Source organism: Uloborus diversus, chromosome 9 (genome assembly GCF_026930045.1).
Source record: "Uloborus diversus isolate 005 chromosome 9, Udiv.v.3.1, whole genome shotgun sequence".
Lineage (NCBI taxonomy): Eukaryota > Metazoa > Arthropoda > Arachnida > Araneae > Uloboridae > Uloborus > Uloborus diversus.
Window position 1 is genome coordinate 116,143,781 of NC_072739.1, and position 22,999 is coordinate 116,166,779.

A 22,999-nucleotide genomic window follows, 5' to 3' on the forward strand; every position below is an offset into this window, starting at 1 on the left:
GGTCTTCCACTACGTAACGGCTTTTTTCAGCCCACTTTTAATTGAACCAGTATAAATGTCAGCTATTTTAAATGTGAATTAGTTCTATAAAATATTTAATTTTTTAGATTGCTCAAAATATGCTGTCGATTGTCAGTAACATGCTTGATATTAATGATGCTTATTTAAAAATGGATTTTAATGGCACGACAGTAAAAAGGTAGGAAAAGTTTTTATACTTTTTTTAGGCTATTAAATTTGTTTATTCTTTATCTGTCTATCCCTCTTTATAATTTTAAAATAACTAATGTTTTAATAAGGTATAGGAAAAAAACGGATTTTTGTTCTCTGTAAGTATTAATAATTGTCAAATAAATTTTGTACTCAAGTAAATATTAGATTTTACATATTCTTTATATTTGTAAAAAAAGGCATCAATTGTTTAAAATATCTTTCAGTTTCCTACACATTTTTTATCGAATGCGTTGTAAGTTATTCATTGAAGTATTCTTGAAACTGTTACTTAAACTTTTGATAATGCGCTGCTTCACTCTTCAAACTGTACCGTAATTTGGTGTAAAGCCAGACTTTCATAGTACACACATGCCATATGGACCCGTTTATAGGCAACCATTCGCAGCAGAGCATCACATTCCCACAAAGAAAGGATAAGTACAGGAGAGAGATAGTTAATCCATGCTTGAGCGGGAATTCAAACCCCTAAGTCTACATATCCCTAGTCAGACTTTTCTGACCACTAGACAAGGCGGTCAGCGCACAAATTGGTGGTTAGGGTCTTTTAACTGGTGCCTTTCTTAATACCATAGATGGTAAACACTAATGTTTAAGCTGTTTTCAACAACTGGTTATCAGCTATCGGTTGAAAGATGAATCCATTTCCCGCGGGACCCATATTTTTCGGAACGCATCAATTAAGTTTGATGAATAGTGAATGAACACTTGCACGTAATTTCATTTTCAAAAACTCACAGCAATGTTGAAAATTTCAGCATTTGCCTATATCAGTGAGCGTATTTGAACTGATAGACGGTAACTGATATGTAATATTTTCACAAATGAAAGATCTTATATGTCTGCATCATTTAAAAAAGGGCACCAACATAGTGAACGATCACCCCGAATCAGTGAACAAACGTAGAACTATTAAGTTAATCTCTTTCTGGAAATGTGTAGAAAGAAGTTAACTAGTAATTCATCGAAGAAAACGTTTTGATCTACAATTTTTTTTCCTTAAGTTACGAGATGCTCATTCGGTCTTCCTTACTAAATGATTGTAAAAGAATAAACAATGCTACAAACTGATGTAAATGACTTGCATATTACAGTACACGCCCCCTAACGAGTCATGTGACTGGGGTGAATCTAATTATGTCCATTCCCTAGCATGAACACACTCTCTCTCTTTGGAAAAGTATACAAGTTTTACAACTGTGAACATTCAACTACATTAGTTTTAAGCAAGAGTTCCAACCGCAAATGAAAACATGAAAAACAAACGTTATTTTGGTCAGAAAGTAAACCGGAACTCAGAAGAAAACTAGTCGATTTATTTCAGTTGGATATATATTCAGTCATTTTGTTTTTTTAACCAACTTTTTAAATTTAACTTTAACCAAATAATTTGTTATCATTATTACATGTTCATTGCCACATGTGTGCCAAATATAATTTTAGTACAAATAAGAATATACATTAAATACAACTTCCTTTGAAACTGAACAGGAACTGAACATAAAAGAAATCGATTTATTTCGTGTTGACATATTTATTCAATAACTTTATTACTGCAACCAACTTATTAATATTTTAGAATTTAACTTAGCCTGCACAATTATCATCGTTTCCTGCACATTGCAGCATTTGTGATAGAATTATATTTTTTATATAAATAAAAAGACACAAAAAATTAAAACTATATATTTTATACCGAGTTGAAAACAAAAAACGGTATTTTTGAAGGAATGAAAATCGGAACTGCACAGTATTTTTTATTTAACCCGAACGAAAACCGTAACGAAATTAGTATTTCTGGTTATATTGCGAGTTTTAAAATATTTTTTTCATAGCTCTAGTCTACACAATTTCACTTCATGAAAGTTTAAACTTTTTCTTTCTATTTATAGCACCTTTTTCTATTTATTTTAATTTCATGCAGGGTGACAAATCTCGTGGATCGTTTCGTATCTGAAGTAAAACTGCAGCGAGGGGAGAGTTTGACCCTCCACACCGAGAATTTAGTAGTAAAGGCTGTATCCTGGGATCCGGAGATCAGCGATGTCTCCGAGGAGGACCTGACGTTCACTGTGCATTATCAAGCAAGGAAGAGGCGGGATTTTGCAGCAGGGAAAGGAAAATATCGACCTTTGCCACCCTCGAAAACGTTCTGGGATGAGCTGCAAGAGGAAACCACCACGTCATTTGATAATGTGAGTAAACGTGTTAATCAATAGCTTTTTTGGTCTCATATTATCCTTTTTCATTGTTGCTGGTGTCTCTAAGCAACAGCGCCGACACTCATACAATTATTTACTCTTCATTTCATGTTTCAGAAAAAAATACGCGCAAATTCATCATAGCTTTGGTGATGAAAAATTAAACTTTTAGCAGCACAATTGATGCATCAACAATGTTTATGGAACACATTATCCTGTTTTATTGCTTGATTTTTTTGTGAGGTTTGAAACGTCATCAACCGGCAATACTAACAAAGAAAAAAAAAACAATAATGATGAAAATAAAATTTAAAAAAAAAGGAAATTTGCGTCTCAGTGCATTATATTTTTGTTCGCCCTTTTTTTTAGCGATGACCACGCTAAGGCTATGGGGTAGAGCAGATAGGTTTACGGCTCTACATACAACTCAGAATCTTTGGTTTTTATTGACAATTCAAAAGTGGTTATTAATCTACATAACAAATCTATTATGACTCTTCCCCCTCCGCACCCCCTCCCCCCCCAAAAAAATGGCCCGTATCTATGCTAGAAGAGACTGGTTTCCACGCATTTAAGTTCGAAGTCGCAAAGATTAAAAAACTTTGATATTTCTCTTGACTATATAGTTTCAAATCTTAAACTCCATCACCAGAGAATCATCAATTATCTTACACGAATTGTAGGACCTGTATGTATGACTAGCCTTACACGGGTATATTTTTTTCCTTTTTGGCTCTATCATAACTGTTCCTTAAATAGTTTAAACAAGATATTGGATGACACATAAGCAATGTAAATGTTTACATGATTTTATACTTCTTAGGATGCTGAACTTTCAATTCCATTAGAAGCTCTCATGATGGCACAGAACCAAACCTTACAAGAACTACGAATGAAATTTGTTGCTTATAAGAACGACAAATTCTTTCGAGAACGTTCAAGAAGCAAATTCATGCATTGTGAAAACAATCTACATTATCAGAGTCGATACAAATGCCTGTCTGATGATGCAACCACGTTTTCAGGTAAATGTAACTTCGTGAAGAAACAAATATTGGCATTTTGTAGAAGATATTTGCTTTGATTTGATGCACAATATCTCTGTTTACAAATGCATTTTAAAATAAAGTTAATGTATTGAACACAGCCAGTTATTTAAACTTGAAACTATTGATTGCATTTTCACTTAAAACTGCAATGTACATGTATTTTTTTGATATGTATTGATAGATCTGTACTCCTAGTAATAAAGCATTTCAAGTAGAAATTAAGGAAATATGTCTAATCAGGATTTAATATTCCAGGAAAAAAAGTTTTTTTTTTTTTTTTCTACTAAAAAGTTAAACTTTTATAACAGACTAGCTGCGTTGCCTGGCTTTGTCCGGTCCACCTTGAAAATACAAATTTTGTCAAGTGACGTATTCGCAACTCCAGCGCTCGAATACGCTACCTTGCAATGTTTTATAAAATTAAGGAAAAATTTAAAACATTGCGTTCTACGTGTGTCTGTTGGTAAACATAGGCAGTTTGTTATGAGTATTTATTAACGCATTCGGTGTATCTTAGATTGCTTTTCGCAACAGAAATTGTTTCGTCCCTTAATGGTATTCTCGAGCTTCTCAAAATAATGTTAGTTTTCATTATTTCCCTCTGAAAAGTGAGTTGATTGTCGTAAATGGCGAAAACGTTAACGCAAGAAAACTCTAGATTAACAAACTTCGCGTTTGCATGAGTATGCTCGTCTGCTCGATGCATTTTTTTTTTTTTTTTTTGGAACAGGATAACCTTATACTCGGTAAATTTTTTTTTTTATTGTTTTGTGTGAATTTGTAAGAATACTTTTTTTTTAAATCTTAAGCTAGAAAGAAAGATTTGACAACATTAGCAGAAGAGTTAGGGCTTTCATGTCCGCCTAGTTTAAAAATAATTAATATAACTAAACTTATTTTACTGCAGCATTTAGTTGGAATGGACAATATGCAAAATATTTTCTTGAATATATTATCGTTGAACGAAATGAAAAATGTTTAACGCTGAGAATTTTCATCGCCAAAATAGTGCGATTTTAGTTTAGGGTTATAGTTTTAGTATTGTGCGAGCAAAGAACCCTTGGCGAGATTTCGCATGTCAGTTGCAAACCATTTTTTTATCATCTGTTGATTAAAATGGTAGAATGATAACAGAATTCGATAAGTTTAAAGAAATACTGGATGATCAAATAAAAAGAAAACTACCATCATTTATCCATGAGAATTTATTGATGATACATGACAGAATTAAATCATAATTTAGAAATTAGAAACGTACGAAAAAGAAAAAAATAAAATTAACCGATTCGGCAATTTGAGAAATAACTCAGCTGCAAATGTAAAACAATAAGCGCTAGCCAAACAAGACAAATAAATATCATCTTCCTCTTTTGATAATACTGGTTAACAAAGGTTTTGTTTCATGAAATATTTATAGTGTTCTTATGGCCACAATGAAAATGTAGTTTTTCAAGAATTGATAAATATTTAATTCAACATCGTTGCTTACAACTATAAACTACGAAATTTGCATTAATTTCTAAGGTTTAGTGATGCATTTTGAATTCTCATTTCTCTCTACGTTGGCCAAAATATCCACAAGATTTTAAAACTTAATTTAAATAGAAAAGAAAAAAGTCATTCATGCAAACAAAAATTATTAGTCATATTAACATTTTCTACGCTACGGCTTGCGTTTGTTTTACCTTTTTCATCCGCCATTAGACGGTGGGTTCGGTGCCCCCTATAGATTGTTGGAGTTGCGAATATTCAACAATCAGGCTTAAATGAATTTAAAAAAAAAACATGATGCAAAAGTTCCCTTCCAAACAATGACGACCGGTATTAAAATACTTTTAAGAAATTTTATCGAAAAAAATGGATTTTAAAAGTGTAACCATGGAAACACAAAATAAAATAAGTTTAATTAATCAGAATGCGAAAGAAAATGGTTAACAATTTGAATAGAAATGCAATTTTTTGAACTCGATTCAAAAAGGGAGCAACTTGTTTTCCTTTCGAGATAGAAGCTTAGTTTTTTGACCATTGGTCGAGATAGATCTGGAGTAAAAAATTTCGCTCTATCCAATGGTCTCAAAATAAAATCTGTGGGACAACCTTTATTTTTTATTAATTGATTAAATGAAGAAAGTACAGAGAGATTTTATCGGGAAGAGCATGATTTGAGCATTTTTTGATTCGGATAACTTTTTCTCCAGTATTTTAAGGGGATATACAGCTAAATAAATAATTGAACAGAATAAAAAGCGTGCCGAAGGTGTACATTTGATGTTTTATTAGTTATATTTTTATCAGTTTATAGATATTTATTTATTTTTGACATTTTTTCACTTTTCACAAATGTAATTTATTCTTCTTATTATTTATAGTTGACTCTTTATTTTTGGTTTTGCAGAACACATTGGTAAAAAAATATATATATTTTTTCCAATTTCTTCCAGGACGTCGAGTATTACAGGCCAGTATTATAAACGTAACTGTGGCTAATCTGTCCGATCCTGTGATTTACATGCTGCCTTCTCCCCTAAATGTCCGTGTATTCTGCTCATATTGGAAAGAATTAGGTGAGAAAAAGACTAAAAACCTGTAAAGTAAATATCAATTAAAGTATTCAATTACGAACGTTTAAGGGAGGTAGAACCAGACTGAAGATTTAATGATTGTGTAAAAAATGAAAACATATTATGACATTGTGGAAGCACTTAACAATTTTCATGTTTTTCAGAACGCGTTTGGTCAACTGACGGTTTAACAACAAACCAAAGTGGCAATTCCACAGTTTGCTTCTCTTCCCATATGACATCATTTTCTTTGCTATTGGTAAGCACATAATGTAAGAGCGCATATGTCTGAGATCTTAGCTATAGTTAAACAGTAAAAACCTTAGCAGAAATGTTGCACAATAATTAAGCGCTTTTGAGCGAATGTTTTTATTTTATAAAAAATGCTAAGAGAACTACAGACTGAATGAAATGAATAGATAAAGATTCATTAGTTTAATATTAAGTAGAACTTGACTGCCCTTTAAGGGAACAACATTTTTGTCCGATCAAATAGCAAATAGGAAATCCATCCAAAGCTTTGTAATATGCTAGTATTATGCTTTAAGCCCATATTTCTTCTACAGGTGCCTTAGCCTAGTAAATGCTAATGAAACGTTGTAAGTGCATGAAACGTATCTGCGCAATTTTTTGGGATTCCTTTTAAAACTTTTGCCGAAAAATGTTTAGATGATTTGAAGATAAAAGTTTTTTAAAGTTTTTGAACAATATCGTTGTTTAAAGATTGTCTAATTTACATTAAGACCTAAGGATTTTTTTTTTCATTGCAAAAATTTATAAAACGGATGCAACATTTTTGCCCATTAAATATTACCAAAAATATATATTAAGTCCAATGCATTTTATCTTTTTTTTACATTTATTAAATATATTTTAGACCTAATTTTGTTTTTTCTTCCAATTCATTTTTAGCAAATTTTAATGTATGATGATTTCTATTACCAATAAATATGTTAATGAACTTAAATGCATATCCAAAAGTCCTCTTTAAAAACGGTGGAGAGTTAAGCTCCGTGATTTTGGTAGCCTTCCATGGTTTAGCTTTGTCCGACATACAATAAAGTTCTTCCTTGAGGTATTTTTTTAATTTGCTGTTATATAGGGTAGGCTGGCCCAAAGCGGGTATGTTGACGAAGATCAATCGGAAGTTGTAGTTTTCTGCTTTTTATCGTAACAATTTTGGTTTTATTTACTGGAAGATACTTTGAACTTAATAAAAAGAATTTGAACAAAATAAAAAGTGATTCTTGCATCATTTAAAACCCAATATTTATTAATTATCAAAAAGTACAAGCAAAACCAGCTTTACCCTACAAGGGGACTAAAGCAGGTAAGCCGTTCGGGTAAAGCGGGCAAAGTTAACTATTTGTGGTTTGGTACATTTATTAGTTAAATATGAGTTATTAATTGATTAAACCTATTGACTAGTTAACTGCCATTATGTATATAAAAAAAACTAAGAAAAAAGTTTGACTTATCGAGTTTAAATTGAAAATCTAAGTCAGCACATTTGTTCATAAAACATAAATAATTGAATAAATCAACCGCCTTGCTAATTTTCATCATAGAAAAAAAAAACCTTTTAAAGTTATACCTATCCTGCTTGAGTAAAAAATATAAGTCAGTACATTTGTCAAAAAAAACTTATATGAACCGGGTATACTCGTTTTGCCCTACACACTTTGCCTATAAACACTTCCTTTATTTCAATAATTATAACCAAATATTGAACAGGAAAAACATCGGAATGACCATTGCAGTTTATAGGCGGATGGTGTCAAAATGAAGTAGCATTATTAACATTAAAAAAAAGGCTGATCTTCTACTAATAACAAGCTACATAGCTTTAGTTTTTTAGACATGTATTATTTTTTGTATTTTAAGTCTGGTTACGTCATGCCGCTTCGCTCGGACTTATTGAAACTCGGGGGGTATTCAGATAAACACAACGTTCCTGACGTGGAGCGAACGAGCATCGTCGCTTGCACACCATGCGGCTGCATACGAATGCCTAACCCGCTTCGGGCCACCATCCCATTTGGTTTGGTTAATTTTTTTTACATAAAAGGTTTTTTTTTTCATTAATTGAACACAAAGACAATAAGGAAGAAATAAAAATGAAAAGAAAGTTTTCTAGCACCTTAGTTAGTCTTGATTAATTTATTTATGCTTTTTTATTATTGTAGGCCAAATAATATCGATTTAATTTTTACTTCAGTGTAAAATAGTTTATGGAAAAGTAATACTTTCCTCTATACACAAACACCTAACAATGTGACTCATTAGTGCGACTTAACTTGCGACTTAGATTGCGACTGAAAAATGTTTTCATAGATTTAGTTATAACCTTTAAAGTATAAATAAGGAGATGGAATGAAATGAAGTTGATAGAACGATAATTTGATTTCAGTACTTAGTGAAAACTATCTGCATTTTTAATCATATAATTTCTTATGTTCTAGGATCCAGTACCTAGTGATGGATTTTCGCCTGATCACATGCTTACTCTCACTATAATAGCCTACATCGGCTGTGGCCTTTCAATGTTAGGATTAGCTCTTACCATAATAACGTACTCCATTTTCAGGTAAACGTACCCCTCAAGTACATGCTAGATCTAAAATGAAGTATTCACGAGTAACTCGAAAGTATTGTAATAAATTACTTTTTTATTTCTATAATAATACATGGTATTCGAAAAGACTTCGACTTACTTTTTAAAACAAATTACGCGTAGAAACATATTGAACAGTAGCGGTCATGTCTTTCCCAAATTCATGCTAACTATTGAGAAATATACTGCTGTGGGCAGGTAGAGGGTAGAAACTGCAAATTTTTCATTTTTCATTTTTTTTAAAAATATTTTAGAAGTGATAACTTCTTATGAAAGGGTAAACCGATTTCTGACATAACGCGCGTCACGGCGCTACTCTTTTCTGGCATTTTTCCTTCGCGTCTTTTCTCTTCACGACAGAAGCGCGCATGGTCGGAGAAATTTTGTTTCTTTACTCTTTGGGTCAACTTTAAGCGTTAAGTGACAGTAGAAAAAGTAATGAAACTAACAAAAAATTGATGATCGTCGCAACATAACGCAATCTCCTAACGAAAAGTGGTTAATAATACAATATAATACCAATAACATTGTAAATAATATATATTCAAAACATTATTTTTATCTTTAAATTTATTTTCAAAACAAAAACATTTTTGCGATTAGTTATATTAAAAATATCTCGCTTCATTTAGGGTTTTGAACTGTGATAAGGTGTATATTATTTTAAACGAACTTCATCCCCGCAGACTCCTCAACGCGGTGGTTGGGGACGGCCGAAAAAAACAAAAATAATAAATAAACATTTAATTTTTTCATCACAGAGTAAAATCTAAAATGTTTCATAAGTTTGAGTGTTTTTTCTGATAAAAGAAATATTTAGAAACGACACGTCATTTCATCTATTGTTTTGCACCGACATTAAAACTTATGTTTATAAGTAGTCTGAATGGTGATCAAAGAATAAAATTATTGTTCATTTAGAACAATTCTGAAGTCGGTTTTATTTATGTATTTATTTTTTTTTCAAATTTTTTAAAAATAAAATCTAACCAGCAAGCACCTTTCTGTCTCTCGTACGTATTGAAGCGTTCAATATTTATTTACAAATCATTATTTTAGGGCTATTCAAGTGAAACTCGTTGCAGATGTGCATTAACATCAGCAACAACACTTATTCCATCTTTTAAACGTATTGTACAATTAAAGCGTCGAAATACAAGAGCAGGAGGCGTAGCAGTTTATCAGAATGATCTTGATTGCATAAATATTGTCACTCTAAATATAGGATTACATGTTTATATTGCTACAAGTTTTAATACGGCTATAGAAAACAATATTGGTTAAATGTGTATAGTGGAATGTCTCAATGAAGCAAAACAACAAAAATTATTATTGCGAACATATATATATATATATCTCCAAACAAAGGTATTTCAAGTATTATTCAATTAATTCATAAACAGCTTTTAAATTATACACAAGATGGTTCTGCTTTAGTTAATGAAGGTTATTATACAATTCCTTTAATTTTAACCGGAGATTTCATTCTTAATTTTGCTTCTGATCGACCTAAAAATTTAGTATCGTTTCTATAATCCAAATTACAATTACAAATGATTAATTAGCCAAAAGAAGCCACTTCAAGACACGGAACTGTACTTGAAGCAGCCTTAGCAAAATTTTTAGGTAACACATAATGCGAAAATTTCCTTGCTTATTACAGCTACCATAAGCCAATTATTATTTTCATAGGATTAACTAATAATAATAGTTTAATCCTATGAAAGTTAGCAGTTCTGCCGAGCGTCCCGTGACGCACATTCTGTTTTGCATCTTTATTATCTATTATAAGTTCGTTTTATTGTACAAACTTGCCTTTTGGGTTGTCTCTAAAAAACGAGCTGACGTGTGCATCACATGACTTCCTTTTACTCCAATTTAATGTAATTTCCCCATTATTGGCAATCTTAATGTGATTCAATAGTTTATTTTCGAAATATCACCAACAGTGGCCAAATTGAAACCAAAAAAAAAAAAAAAAAATAATAATAATAATAATAATAATAATAATAAAAATAATAACCGCCAAGTTGACGACAAAATTTGGCGAGCAAAATATATCGCCAAGTGTCCGCCAAATTATGATACCACTTGAGTTTCCATCGAAATTAACAATGATTTCCCTCCAAAAAAGGGGCAAAAGACCCCTTTAGAGGCATCCGAATGCAATCAAAAGGAGAGGTGCACAACTAGACTCCATTAGAAGTCTACGTACCAAATTTCAACTTTCTAGGACATACCGTTCTTGAGTTATGCGAGATACATACGCACATACGCATGTACGCACATACGCATATCCGCACATACATACGTACGTACATAGAGACGTCAGTAGAAAACCCGTTGTAATTAACTCGAGAATCGTCAAAATGGACATTTCGCGTGTCGATACGTTCTTAGGCACTTATCCACGCGTGGTCGAGTCGAAAAAAAAAAAAAAAAAAAAACTCAACATTCATTTAAGAATGAGCAAAATGGAAATTAAGGTCGATTTTTGAGTGAAAATTTTTTCGCGAATACAATACTTCCTTTTTTGTAAAAGGAAGTAAAAATTAAAAGCGTCGAATTCCAGTGTTTCCCTCTTGTTAGAATGGAATCTTTAACGCGCTTTTTTAAACTTATCTCCAAGACTAATTTCAGCAGATAATTGTCCACAGCAGTATAAGTGAGATATCTCAAAGTAATTTTCCTTCCCGCTCATAGAACAAATGTTTTTAAAATGTTTATTGGTGACTTCATATTTTTTTGTACCGAAATTACTCTATAAAGTGGAAAAAGACAGTGTTAGAAAAAAGACAGAAATGTGTTTTAAATTATTCACATAATTGCCTATTAATTGAGAAAAATACTTCACCATTTTCTATTACGGTGTCTCCCCAGTTTCGCTGACAAGAAGCCCCCCCCCCTCCTCCCATCCTGTTTTTTCAGTTTCTTTCATACCTTTTAATATATTAAAATGAGGGGAGGAAATTTGAATTGTTGGCGAAACTGGGTACAAACCTCTCTCACTATACTTGGAGTTCTTTTTCCTTCAGTGTATTACGCTTTATCTCTTTAACTAATGTGTTTATCAGCAGAATGTGCATCAAACTTTAAAAATCGTAAAGCTCAGAAAATTATTTTTAGAAAAAATATTTATGATGTTTTAAAAAAGAGCGCTAAAAATCAATTTAGCGGTAGCGAGTTGGGGGGTTTTAAGCAGCACTAGATGTCACAAATGCTTCCATAAAATAGCTCGAAATGTACAGTTTTTTAAAAGACATATTTTCACACTAGAACTTTTGCTCGCAATTTTTCCACGACTTCGTGTGCCGCGAAGCAAGTTTGGTTCATGACTTGAAAAATATACCCTATTCCGTTCTTAACAAATTTTCAACAGGGTCACAAACAACACTTCTATTTCACTGCATGTGCAAAGAAAAATTAATAAATCTTTGCAACAATTCCAAGAAATTGCGGCACTTCATCGTTTAAATTCAATGTCTGTGCTTAAATCCATTGGAATTCGAAAGATTAATTTGCATTTTATTTACATTTCATCTGTTGTCAAAGTAAAAGTAGACATTTTTAAAATATCTTTACTAATAATAAAGCTGAAAGTTTGGATCTCCGTCAAGATGCCTTGATGTTTGTATCGTGCATAGCGCCTAAAACTTTTGGCCAATTTTCATGAAATTTGGCACAAAATTAGTTTGTAACATGGGGGTATGCACCTCAAAGCGATTTTTCAAAAATTCGGTTTTGTCCTTTTTTTTATTCCAATTTTAAAAACATTTTAGCAAATTATCATAACGTGGACAAGCGAATTATCATAACGTGGTCGGGCAAATTACTATAAAGTGGACGAGCAAATGAACATAGCAAATTTGCGAGAAATTCATCATCCATTATTTGTATTTATACAGGCGAACCAAATGACCTTTTATTTTTCTACTACGGGCAAGCCGTGCGGGTACGGCTAGTTACAAATAAATTAACCTTAAACTTTTTGAAACATCGAATGAACAACAAAATGGGAAAATAGTAGTTCCACACTTGACAAAGAAAAATGTTAAATATTTCATATGGAAGGAATTGCTGTAAAATGCACCATATGTAAAAACGTGCAATTAAAAAATTCAGAAAGTGTGTATTATTATTATTATTATTATTATTTTTTGATTTGACACTTTTCAAAAAACTCTCATTGAAGTGAAACCATTCCTCAAACAGGTGTCTAAATCGTGACTATCCAGGACAAATTTTACTGCACTTGTGCGTCTCTCTGCTACTGCTCAATGGCTTCTTCGTGACTGGCTCTCAGCGGGGAAGAGATTTGGGCGGCTTTGACATCTGTTTGACAGTTGCGATCCTCGTTCATTACTTCGTCCTCTCCACCCTCTCATGGATGTGTGTTGAAGCCGTCAACACGTATCAATTACTCGTCCATGTATTCGTGTCGTCTGATTCCTATTTTATGCTTAAGAGATCTATTCTGGCATGGGGTAAGTTATTTGCTTGTGTAATGTTAAGTGCTTGTTATGTCAATGCAATTTCGCAGTAATTAGCTTCACATTATCCAGCCGTACCGAATATTTTCAAACAATATCTAATATTTGTTATTGATAACGAAGTACTAGAACTAAAAGAAGAGAAAATCTTTTATTTCCTAATTTTGTAAATGTGTACATTTTTAGAGAGAGAGTTCTTTTTTTACTTCCTTTTACAAAAAAAAAAAAAAAAAAAAAGTATTGTATTCGCGAAAAAAAGTTCACTCAAAATTCGGCGTTAATTTCCATTTTACTCACCCCCGAATTAACGTTGAGTTTTTTTTTTTTTTTCAACCCGACCGCACGTGGATAAGAACCTAAAAACATATAGACACCCGAAATATCCATTTTGACATTCCCCGAGGTAATTACAACGTCTTTTCTCGTGACGTCCGTATGTAAGTATGTATGTATGTGCGTATGTGCGTATGTATGTCGCATAACTCAAGAGCAGTATGTCCTAGGAAGTTGAAATTTGATACGTAGACTCCTAATGGGTCTAGTTGTGCACCTTCCCTAGTGGTTGCATTCGGTTGTTTCTAAAGGTGTCTTTTGCCCCTTTTTGAGGGGAAATCATTGTTAATTTCGGTGTAAACTGAAGTGATGTTATAATTCATGCAACACTTGGCGAAATATGTCGCCAAGATTTTGGTTGCCAAGTTTTGTCGCCAACTTGGCGACAAAGTACTTTTACATACTTCTTTTCTCCTTTCAAAGCAAGTTAATGCAAATTTCATGAAAACAGATTTTTTTAATAGCAATAAATCAACTATACGAATATATTTAACAAAAGTAAACAGCTCTAATAACTGTTGAGATTCATTTGATAAAGGTCGTTATTTACAGAGCATTTTTAACGCACTTAATTCTAAAATATTTTCTAGTATTTAAAAGTAACAATAGCGATAGCGTAAAAATCTAATTAATTTCAATTTTCTTTCTCCAAAAACAATGTTCAATCATCAAGAAATCGTTTTCATTTTCCATTAGTTTATTGTTTCTGTTTTCTTGCTATCTTTTGTATGAGTGCTTGATAGATTGCTTTTGCTTTAATACATTTTTTTAAGTAGTGTAATTAAAATACAATTAACTCTCAATAACTCGACGTCCCAAGGATCCAGCCAAATCGTTCGAGTTATTGCTAGTTCGAATTATAGGGAGTTTCCACTACAGTCTCATGAGTTAGGGACCCATTGAAAACATCGACAGAAAGGAATATTCGAGTTATAAGCATATTTTTCGAGTTCCAACTGTATGTCCAAGTTTGAAATATATATTTATCTTGAAATATTATTTAATTACATTATTTTTTATCAACATTATTAGGCATTTTAAAAATTTATTTTTACAAAAATGTGCACATAAAAAACATGCAAATAAACTACAAAATGTACGAGCAAAATAAACAAGGTAAGTGCTACAAATAAGGCCACTCTAATGTTTATGGCTTAGTACCTAGTTCATTTATGAATCCAAGAAATCCAAATTCATCACCTGACTTGTAAAAAAGGGAGGGGGGGGGATCTGTGTGAAATTTAAAGTTTCCATTTTTTTTCAATAGTTTTACTGGATAAAGACATATTTGCTTTATTATAAACATGAGACCTCAGTTAAACTAATTTTGAAAAAAAAAAAGAATACACTCTAGAGTAAACTAAAAAAGAAGGAAACATTATTTATTGTCGATATACAAACGTATTAAACACATTTGAGGCAGTGAGAAGCAAAGGGATGTCAGTAGACATTTTCAAGTTTTGAGTGAAATGCGTTTAAAGGAAAGATCTTAGGAAGGCTTTCATTAATTTTGTTTCTAAATCATACAGTATAGCAGCACCTACTAGAGCTACTAGAACTATAGCTTGCCCCAAGAAAGAGAAAAGGATTACTTACCATTTGTACTGGTTATCTCCAAATTTTTAATTTAGTCACTTACATCCCTTTTCTTCTCACTGCCTCAGTTGATAAACTCTAAACCATTATCAAAAATTTAATATTTACTTAAAAGGAAAAGAGAAAGCTTAATCGTCAAATTCGGGGCACTGAAAAAACGTTATTTTCTGGGGGGGGGGGGTTTGTCACTCTTGCGCACAGTTCGTGCACATATGTACAGCATATGCAGCAAAGGATCACATTGTCCAGTGTCCACACAATTATCTTAGTGTCTTAACAAGGACATCATAGTCCTGATAAGACAAATCATAGCCTTATTGGCTTCATTCTATTTTTTTCGAGTTTTCGAGCCATAGGGGAAAATGACGATACATTTTCCGAGTTGAATTCGTAAAGTACATTAATTAGACTTTCTAGAACAATTAACAGTTTTTAAACTAGTAAACTACTGAACCATAAAGAAACAAACTTTATTGTAAAATAAAAGTAAGAAACTCCGACAGGACTGTTTTGCAATATGTGTTGCTAAATTTTTGTCTTTTCATAGCAAACTGCTTTTCACTAACACTTTATCACCAGTTAGACTAGTTGATGAAGATGGAATCACGATATCATGAATTTTGTTATTCTACTCTAAAGAATGATGAGTTAGTCTTTTTTGTCTGTATTGCCTTATTTTGCGCACTCCTTTTGTTAACATAATGTTTTAACTGCAATTTCTTTGATTGTGCTTTTTCATTTGATCAAATTATCTTTATTTTTATTACAGGAACACCATTTGTAATCGTAGGTCTTACTGTGTTAATGGATTGGGAAGTTTATTACAATCAAAATGAATAGTAAGTTTTTTTGTTGACGGCATAATTTTCGAAAAATATCTACCATTATTTAGCATAACTCATTGATAAGCGTTTGCTTTCTTAAGCAAGAGTAAGATGAAGTTTATGGAGTTAGACATATTGTTTTAATGTAATCTCAGGTAATGTCACTAAGAATATTTTAATCAAAAAAAAAAAAAGAAAAAAATCTTGTGACTGTTTTTTTTCTGATTGTTTTTCTTTTTTTCAATTAACGTATACTTGATACACAAATCAAGACCTTATTCAGAAGGCATCCCAGATACAAGGGAGGGCCTCTTTGTAATTCTGAGATATATGTGTTACTCAAAGGATATGTTTCAAGGAGGATGGCTTGTTATTCTGTGTACTCATCAACTACCATAACTAAAACAATACTTAGATTATATTTTTTAAGTGATTTGATATAAAGAACTTTACTCTTTCAGTTTATCCTGAGCATGGCCAATAAGAAAATAAAATTGTGTTCTTATTTATTATTTTCAATCGAGATGATTTTATAGAATACATTTATGTGCGAAGTTACATTTTTAATCACATTTAATAAACGTTGAAAAAGAAATATCATTGAGTGAGATAGTTATTTCAGCCTTATTATATAGAATTTGACCAAAAATTAACATTTTCTCATTTTTTAAAGCACTGTGTCTAAAGCATCACGGACTTTTAGCCCTATTTCATATTTGCTAATATCAGCTACATACAAAGATCACTTAAAATGATGAGTGTCAATAGGATAGTTCAAAACTCAAAATTTTTTTTAAACTTTCCATGAATACGAAAATAATGCTATATCAAGTCAATGTGTCAGTTAATTCCGTGTAATAAAAATTGATTTTATATTCAGGTCAATTAAAGATATATATATATATATATATATATATATATATATATATATATATATATATATATATATATATATATATATATATATATATATATATATATATATTCGAGTAACCAGAATTGAATTTTTTTGCTATTTGACGGTTACAAATACAAACTTGTAACTGTCATACATTCATTACATATTTCTTCTTAATCAGCAATATTTGAAGTAGTATTTGAAACTCCTTGTTGATTGTTTTGAACTCACACTGTTGCAATACCTTACGCCTCCTGTAAGTTTAACTGAAAAAAGCATTTTTTAAAATCTTTTAGCTGCATGCTGTCTCAAGAAAATCCTTACGTATATTACATCAGTTTCCTGGGACCATCATGCTTCATTCTCTTTGTCAATCTAGTAGTATTCCTTATGGTGACAAGAGTTTTGTTTACACCAAGGAATGTATCAGCAAAAAAACCTCCACAGTGTAGTAAAAAGGAAAAATTCGTCGTCACCACTTCTGAAGTAAAAGGATCTTTTACAGTAATGGTAAGAAACTTGATGACATTAGATTTTACTCGTTTTATCTGCGTTTCAGTATTTGATACAAGAAAAAAAATTCGTGTACTAGTCCCCCCCCCCCCGCGGAAGTTTAAAAAAATAAATAAATGAAAAAAGAAATATCAAATAAATTTTAAAAAGAACTGAAATATTGATTAACACACTTTGGTAACGAAAAGCATAAAAACAACGATTGATACATGGATAAAAAGCGATACGAGGGCTTTAACAATTCCGAGCAACAGGACACCGGGACGGTTAAAAGAAATTAAATTATCGATGAAAAATGTCCACGAAAACCGGTCACATAACAATGATGAAAATGAAAAGTCTATGTGGATATTTTCTAGTGGAAAGGACAGGTAAAGTCTCAAAAGGGAATTGAAAGGAGAACTTTCTCTAAGTTTCAGAGAATACAGTTCTTAAAATTGCGGTTTAATTTTCCACTAAGCAGAAAAGTTTAGAAAATTAACCCATACTTCTTTCTATTCCTAAAAGTCAATTAGGATCATAACGAAAAGAAGATTAAAGTTCATTTTAAATTTATTTACGACTTACCAAGCCAGCTTAATAATAACCATGTGTGTCACTTTTCTATTTTTCCTTATTTCAAGGGAGGAAGGAGTAATTTTAAACATTCAAACTTGAATCCAGAATTTCTGAGGGGCGAAATTTGTTTACTTGCATTACATGGGAGAAAAAGATGGCCAGCGCTTTTGCTTTGGTTGACCAACCGTGAGTCCCAAGCCCGTTATAAGGTCCCTAGCTGAGTACAAGTTGATTGTATGCCCCCCGGTAGAAGATAATGATAATAGTCTATAAGTCTTCTGTTCTTTTTCCTTTCAAAATACAATATACAAATAATATGTTCCAGAAAATAATATAACTAACATGTATGCTACAAATAGCAATAATTTATTTTGGTACTAAGACAAATTTTTTACAGGAAACCACTAATGGTTTTTAAACATTTATTCTGAAATGTTGAACCAGTACAATAAACTGTTACTCATAATTTATCACTACTGTTTTTTTTTCTCTTTACTTAGGTTCTTTTCGGAGTCGCGTGGGTATTTGGTGCCTTTACCTGTGGCGAGGCAAGGCTAATATTCCAATACATATTTTGTGTAGCAAATTCGTTGCAAGGATTTTTAATGTTTGTCATACGATGTCTTCACTACGAAGAATCGAGGAGCGCTTGGTGAGTAAGGTTTATTAAAAACAACTTGTAACTACACTAAAGTGGAAAGGTAAAGAACTGCATCTGCATAAATGAGGCTTTGAAATACTTGAAAAACAGCGTTTTGGATTCCTTACCAATATCAGGAAAATGTGAAACTCGACGTTTTCTTGCTTTATTTTCAGCGAAAACCAAATAAGGAATCTTGTATAACAAAACTGAAGCACAATAAATGAAAAAAAGGGCAAAATAAAAATAAAAGGAAAAATTTGCAGTTACAGCGCTTTAACCTTCCTCGCTTGTACAGTTCTACTTAGTTTCCAAACCTTTTAGATGCAATATTAAAAATTTTACGATACTTTAAGTAAAGTGATAGTAACTACGTTATTTGTTACATTGCCTAAAATAACGTTAACGTGTAGAACCATTTTATTGCTTATTTTAAAATTTTTACTCATTTCGAATGCATGTAGGACACCCGAACGGTGTATAATAATAAAAAAACAACAGATATAATGAAGCAATGCTTCTTGTATTTTCTTGTACAGCAAAGCAAAATCTCGCGATGCCGTTCAATACTAGCAATGATTATTCCAAAAATAATATTTTTCCCTTAACCGATTAACAAATTTGCCCGTGTCTGATAAAGACGAGAGTTACTGCACATTTACACATACCCGTGTCAGGCACAGACGAGAGTTATCGACAAATTTGCACATGCCCATGTATATTCGTGCATTCTTATGTTCTTGTAATGTTGATAGTTAAATACTCTCAGCATTAGAAAACAGTTTTTCCCTTTGTTCCTTTTTAAACTACATCTAATATCGTTAAAACTGTTCTTAGGCACCAGTTGTTGAAGACAGGGACATTTAAAACACACCGAGGACCTGTACCTTCAGGAAGTTGGTCTGGAAATTCAAATACAAGCAAACAGAATGGCCATCCAGGGGCAACTAATATAGGCAACCAAGATGTCCAAAATACACCTTTCAATACCGACACGTACTGGGGACACGATAAGGTGCCGGTTGATGTTGCGACACCAACAATTAAAGGTGGTTGCCAGGAAGTAAACTACTGTGAAGATGCAGTCACCAGCTCGTCTGAAGTAGCAAGGGAATATGCTGCTGTAACAAGAGCGTCAGCTCAACTTCTGACTTTCGGCGGTAGTAGAAATACATTAACGAGTACTGAAAGCAAAGAAGACAGGACTCAATCAACAATAAAAAGCAAAAGCAGGTTAGTAATTGGTGTACGATATGTGTAATTTTTGCAATTAGATAGCAAATATATTTGGTTTGTTGAAGTTATCAATTATCTTAATAAAAGTTCATGATGTAGTTAAAAATAAAGTATTCGCATTAGTATTTACTAAATAAAGAAATCGTCTGCAGAAAAAAATGATTTATTGTAAAACGGATTCGCAATTTCAATAAACTATAGGGGGCACTGCAGTCCATATCTAATTTCGGACGAAAACGGTAAAACATACAAATGCCGTAACTTTTAACTTACTTTGAAGCTTATTGACTGACAGTAATTTTTTGTCGTGCTTGTGGGAAGCTTTATTTTCTATTCCTTTGAAATTACATCACATCACAAACTGACTGAAGCCCGTAATTTACCCCAAAGAAAACACGTGGAGTGGAATGTTTTACCTTTTTCAGTTGTATTGTTAATCACCGCAAAGTAGCGTATTCGAGCTCTGGAGTTGCGAATATGCTAAATTTTACTAAAAAAAGAATAAAACTGTTTACAAAATGTTCATTCACATTAACGGATATTTTGATGGGGAGAGAGGTAGAAAGAGTTGTGAGAAAGAAAGCGAGTCCAATATGAGACTTGATGACGCAGTTTTACCCTTTGAACAAAACAAAAATGTATTGAATTTCTTAGCAAATGCAAATCAACCTTTTTATATTGAGCCTAAGAAAGGGCATATGTTAAGTTTTAAAAAATATGCGCCAAAACATTAAATGATGCTGCTAGTTTTAAGTTAATACTTGCAGTTATGTAATGACGTAATCGCGCAATGACGATAATTTGATTCTGGGTTTTGTGTAGTATCCATCCGTAGGTGTGTGATTTTGTATTGGGCAATTAGTGTTTAATTTGTTATTAGTGTTTACTGTCAATAGTTACATTATTGATAACTAATGTTTATAGTAATGTATTGCTGTTATGTTTGCTGTATTTTATTAATAATGCTGTAACTTTCTTTCCTAGCGATGATTATAATTATTAATATGGTGACAATTTTGATCCCACATATGAACCTAAAATAACCATTTAGAAATAATTTTCTCTTGTATTACTTTTTATCATTACAAAGAGAGTTATATTTTAAAATATAATTTTTTATTGAAGTTTAAGAGATAATAAAGATATATTTTATCTCACATAAGGTTCTTAGTTTCTTTTCTAGTTCACAAATTATTTCTCTTATGGTGGTCATTCGGCCCAGCCGTCCCTAGTTTATTTAATCTACAATTACTAATTTTAACCATTTAGTCTATATATCTTTTTGTCACTAAGCGCAACTGATGGTTTCTACTTCGATGTACGTTTTGTAAACGACTGAATCTGTTTATTATTTGGACAACGTATCGGTTTAAGAATTATGTACAAAAAGCTAGCTCAATCCATGTATTGAGTTATAACTTTAAATGTTCCATTTTTTTTTCTCACTAGATCAAATTCAGTTTCGTCACAAGATCGGACAAGAACTTCTGGTACGGACTTGACAAAGAGCCATTATACATTTGGAGTAAAATCACCCGCAGCAATGGCAGCAGAAAATATCCGAAACCAGTACGCTACTGATAGTGAACATCATCTTAGTTGCATCAGTTCCCAACCCAAAAGTCGCGAAACTTTCATATCTGATTCAAGTTTGCCAGAAGAAGAAGCTGAGCACCGTGATGTGATTGCCGCTAACACATTAGACAGGACCATTTTTGCATCAAAATCATCGAGTGTATTTGGTCGTGCTAAGCCAAACTCTCCTCCTGATATGGAGAAATTAAACTCTTGGCCTAGAACCTTAAGCTCCTTTTTGGGTGGAAAAGAACTGTTAAAAGACACAGCTCCTGACACTAGTGACTGTCCAATATTAAGTCAGAAAACTGTTATTGACTGTAAAGAAAGTCATCCATGCCAAGTGATACCACTCCAAGTGAGGCCAACTATTCCATCCGTAGTATCTCCGTTTTCACCATCTCGGCGAGAAAGTGATTTGATGCACCTTAGTCAACACTCATCTTTTAGCGATACTGCTTCTTTGCCAGAACGTCACTGCAACCAAAGCCATCACTACTAAGGTTGTTTATAACTCTGAGCTTTTCTGACAAGTAAAAACAGTGCATGGATTCTTAAAATGCAAAACGTACTAATGCATGTCCATTCCTTTCAATCAATCTTCAAGAACATTGATGTCTGAGATGTTCTTTATGTGATAATTTTTGTGTTAAAGTCGATAACAAGCTTGCCAATATAATCCAAACAAAATACAAGTTACTTAAAATATGTATCTGAAATACTTGCTAAGATATAAGTAACTCAATTTAAAACTAAAATGTCAATGAACGTTGTCAGTTGACTGTCAGTTGTTTCATAGTTTTCTCGATTGCGGTGACCAATTCTATGTGTAAGATTCATAGGTTGGTCACAGAAATCAATAAATCTGAAAAAAATATAGTATTTAATAATTTATTCCACATACCATGTATTACACCGGAAGTCCCCATCCATTGTCTGGAAGACACTTCGGTCAAAATCTACTTCATAATGACTCAAATAAAATGTTGATCCAATCACTTTATTTATGTCTTCCCTTGTGGTACCATTTAAGGTACCAGCTTAAAACTACCAATTGAAGTTGGTAACTTTAGTTGGTTAACTTTAATTACATCATAAAATTATATTTATTTTACAGTATAAAATTATACGCGTTCGTTGTACGTATTAAAAGAAGTATTTGTTTTTATTAATAAATTCTTGAATAAGAAAATGTTATTAAATAGTACGCAAACACAACAATTGGTTGCACAAGTCTGCTATATAATATTAAAAGTTAACATAAAGAAGAAAAAAAAAACTGAAAAAAAAACATTTTTACTCTTATATCGTTTCTTTTCCTTTGAAAGTCTAGAACTGCAATTATATCGTCCAATTAGTTAAAAACATGTGCGTGAAAATAATAAATATTGAAATCCAAACTTCTCTCTTGACAGCTAATTTGTCTTTAAGTTTTGTGTGATTTTTTATTCACGAATATTTCTTTTTCAACTGTGTTTTTAGCACCATATATACATTTAATGATCATTTCAGGAGTGCTTGTGATCTATTTCCTTTTTTGAGCAAACGCGGTGACTACTTGGACACATCCAGAGTATAAGTAAACATGTCATCAAGATTCAAAATCCATCATAATCGAAAATATATCTTTAGCTATGAGAAAAAAAGAGTACTTGTAAAAAAAAACCCGTATCAGATTTT

The 22,999-nt window shown here is 32.1% G+C and overlaps 1 protein-coding gene across 1 annotated transcript in view; it reads left to right on the forward strand.

Moving 5' to 3' along the window:
* Window positions 1–21,821, forward strand: part of LOC129230454 (uncharacterized) — a 99,647-nt gene extending 77,826 nt beyond the window's left edge. Inside the window, exons 12-23 of the mRNA XM_054864852.1 lie at window positions 108–199; window positions 2,156–2,426; window positions 3,256–3,457; window positions 5,923–6,045; window positions 6,207–6,301; window positions 8,505–8,629; window positions 12,869–13,140; window positions 15,845–15,914; window positions 17,094–17,307; window positions 18,369–18,520; window positions 19,346–19,741; window positions 21,194–21,821. Of these exons, the coding sequence (XP_054720827.1) occupies window positions 108–199; window positions 2,156–2,426; window positions 3,256–3,457; window positions 5,923–6,045; window positions 6,207–6,301; window positions 8,505–8,629; window positions 12,869–13,140; window positions 15,845–15,914; window positions 17,094–17,307; window positions 18,369–18,520; window positions 19,346–19,741; window positions 21,194–21,821 (2,640 nt within the window). The remainder of the gene's footprint in view (window positions 1–107; window positions 200–2,155; window positions 2,427–3,255; window positions 3,458–5,922; window positions 6,046–6,206; window positions 6,302–8,504; window positions 8,630–12,868; window positions 13,141–15,844; window positions 15,915–17,093; window positions 17,308–18,368; window positions 18,521–19,345; window positions 19,742–21,193) is intronic.
* Window positions 21,822–22,999: the final 1,178 nt, after the last annotated feature.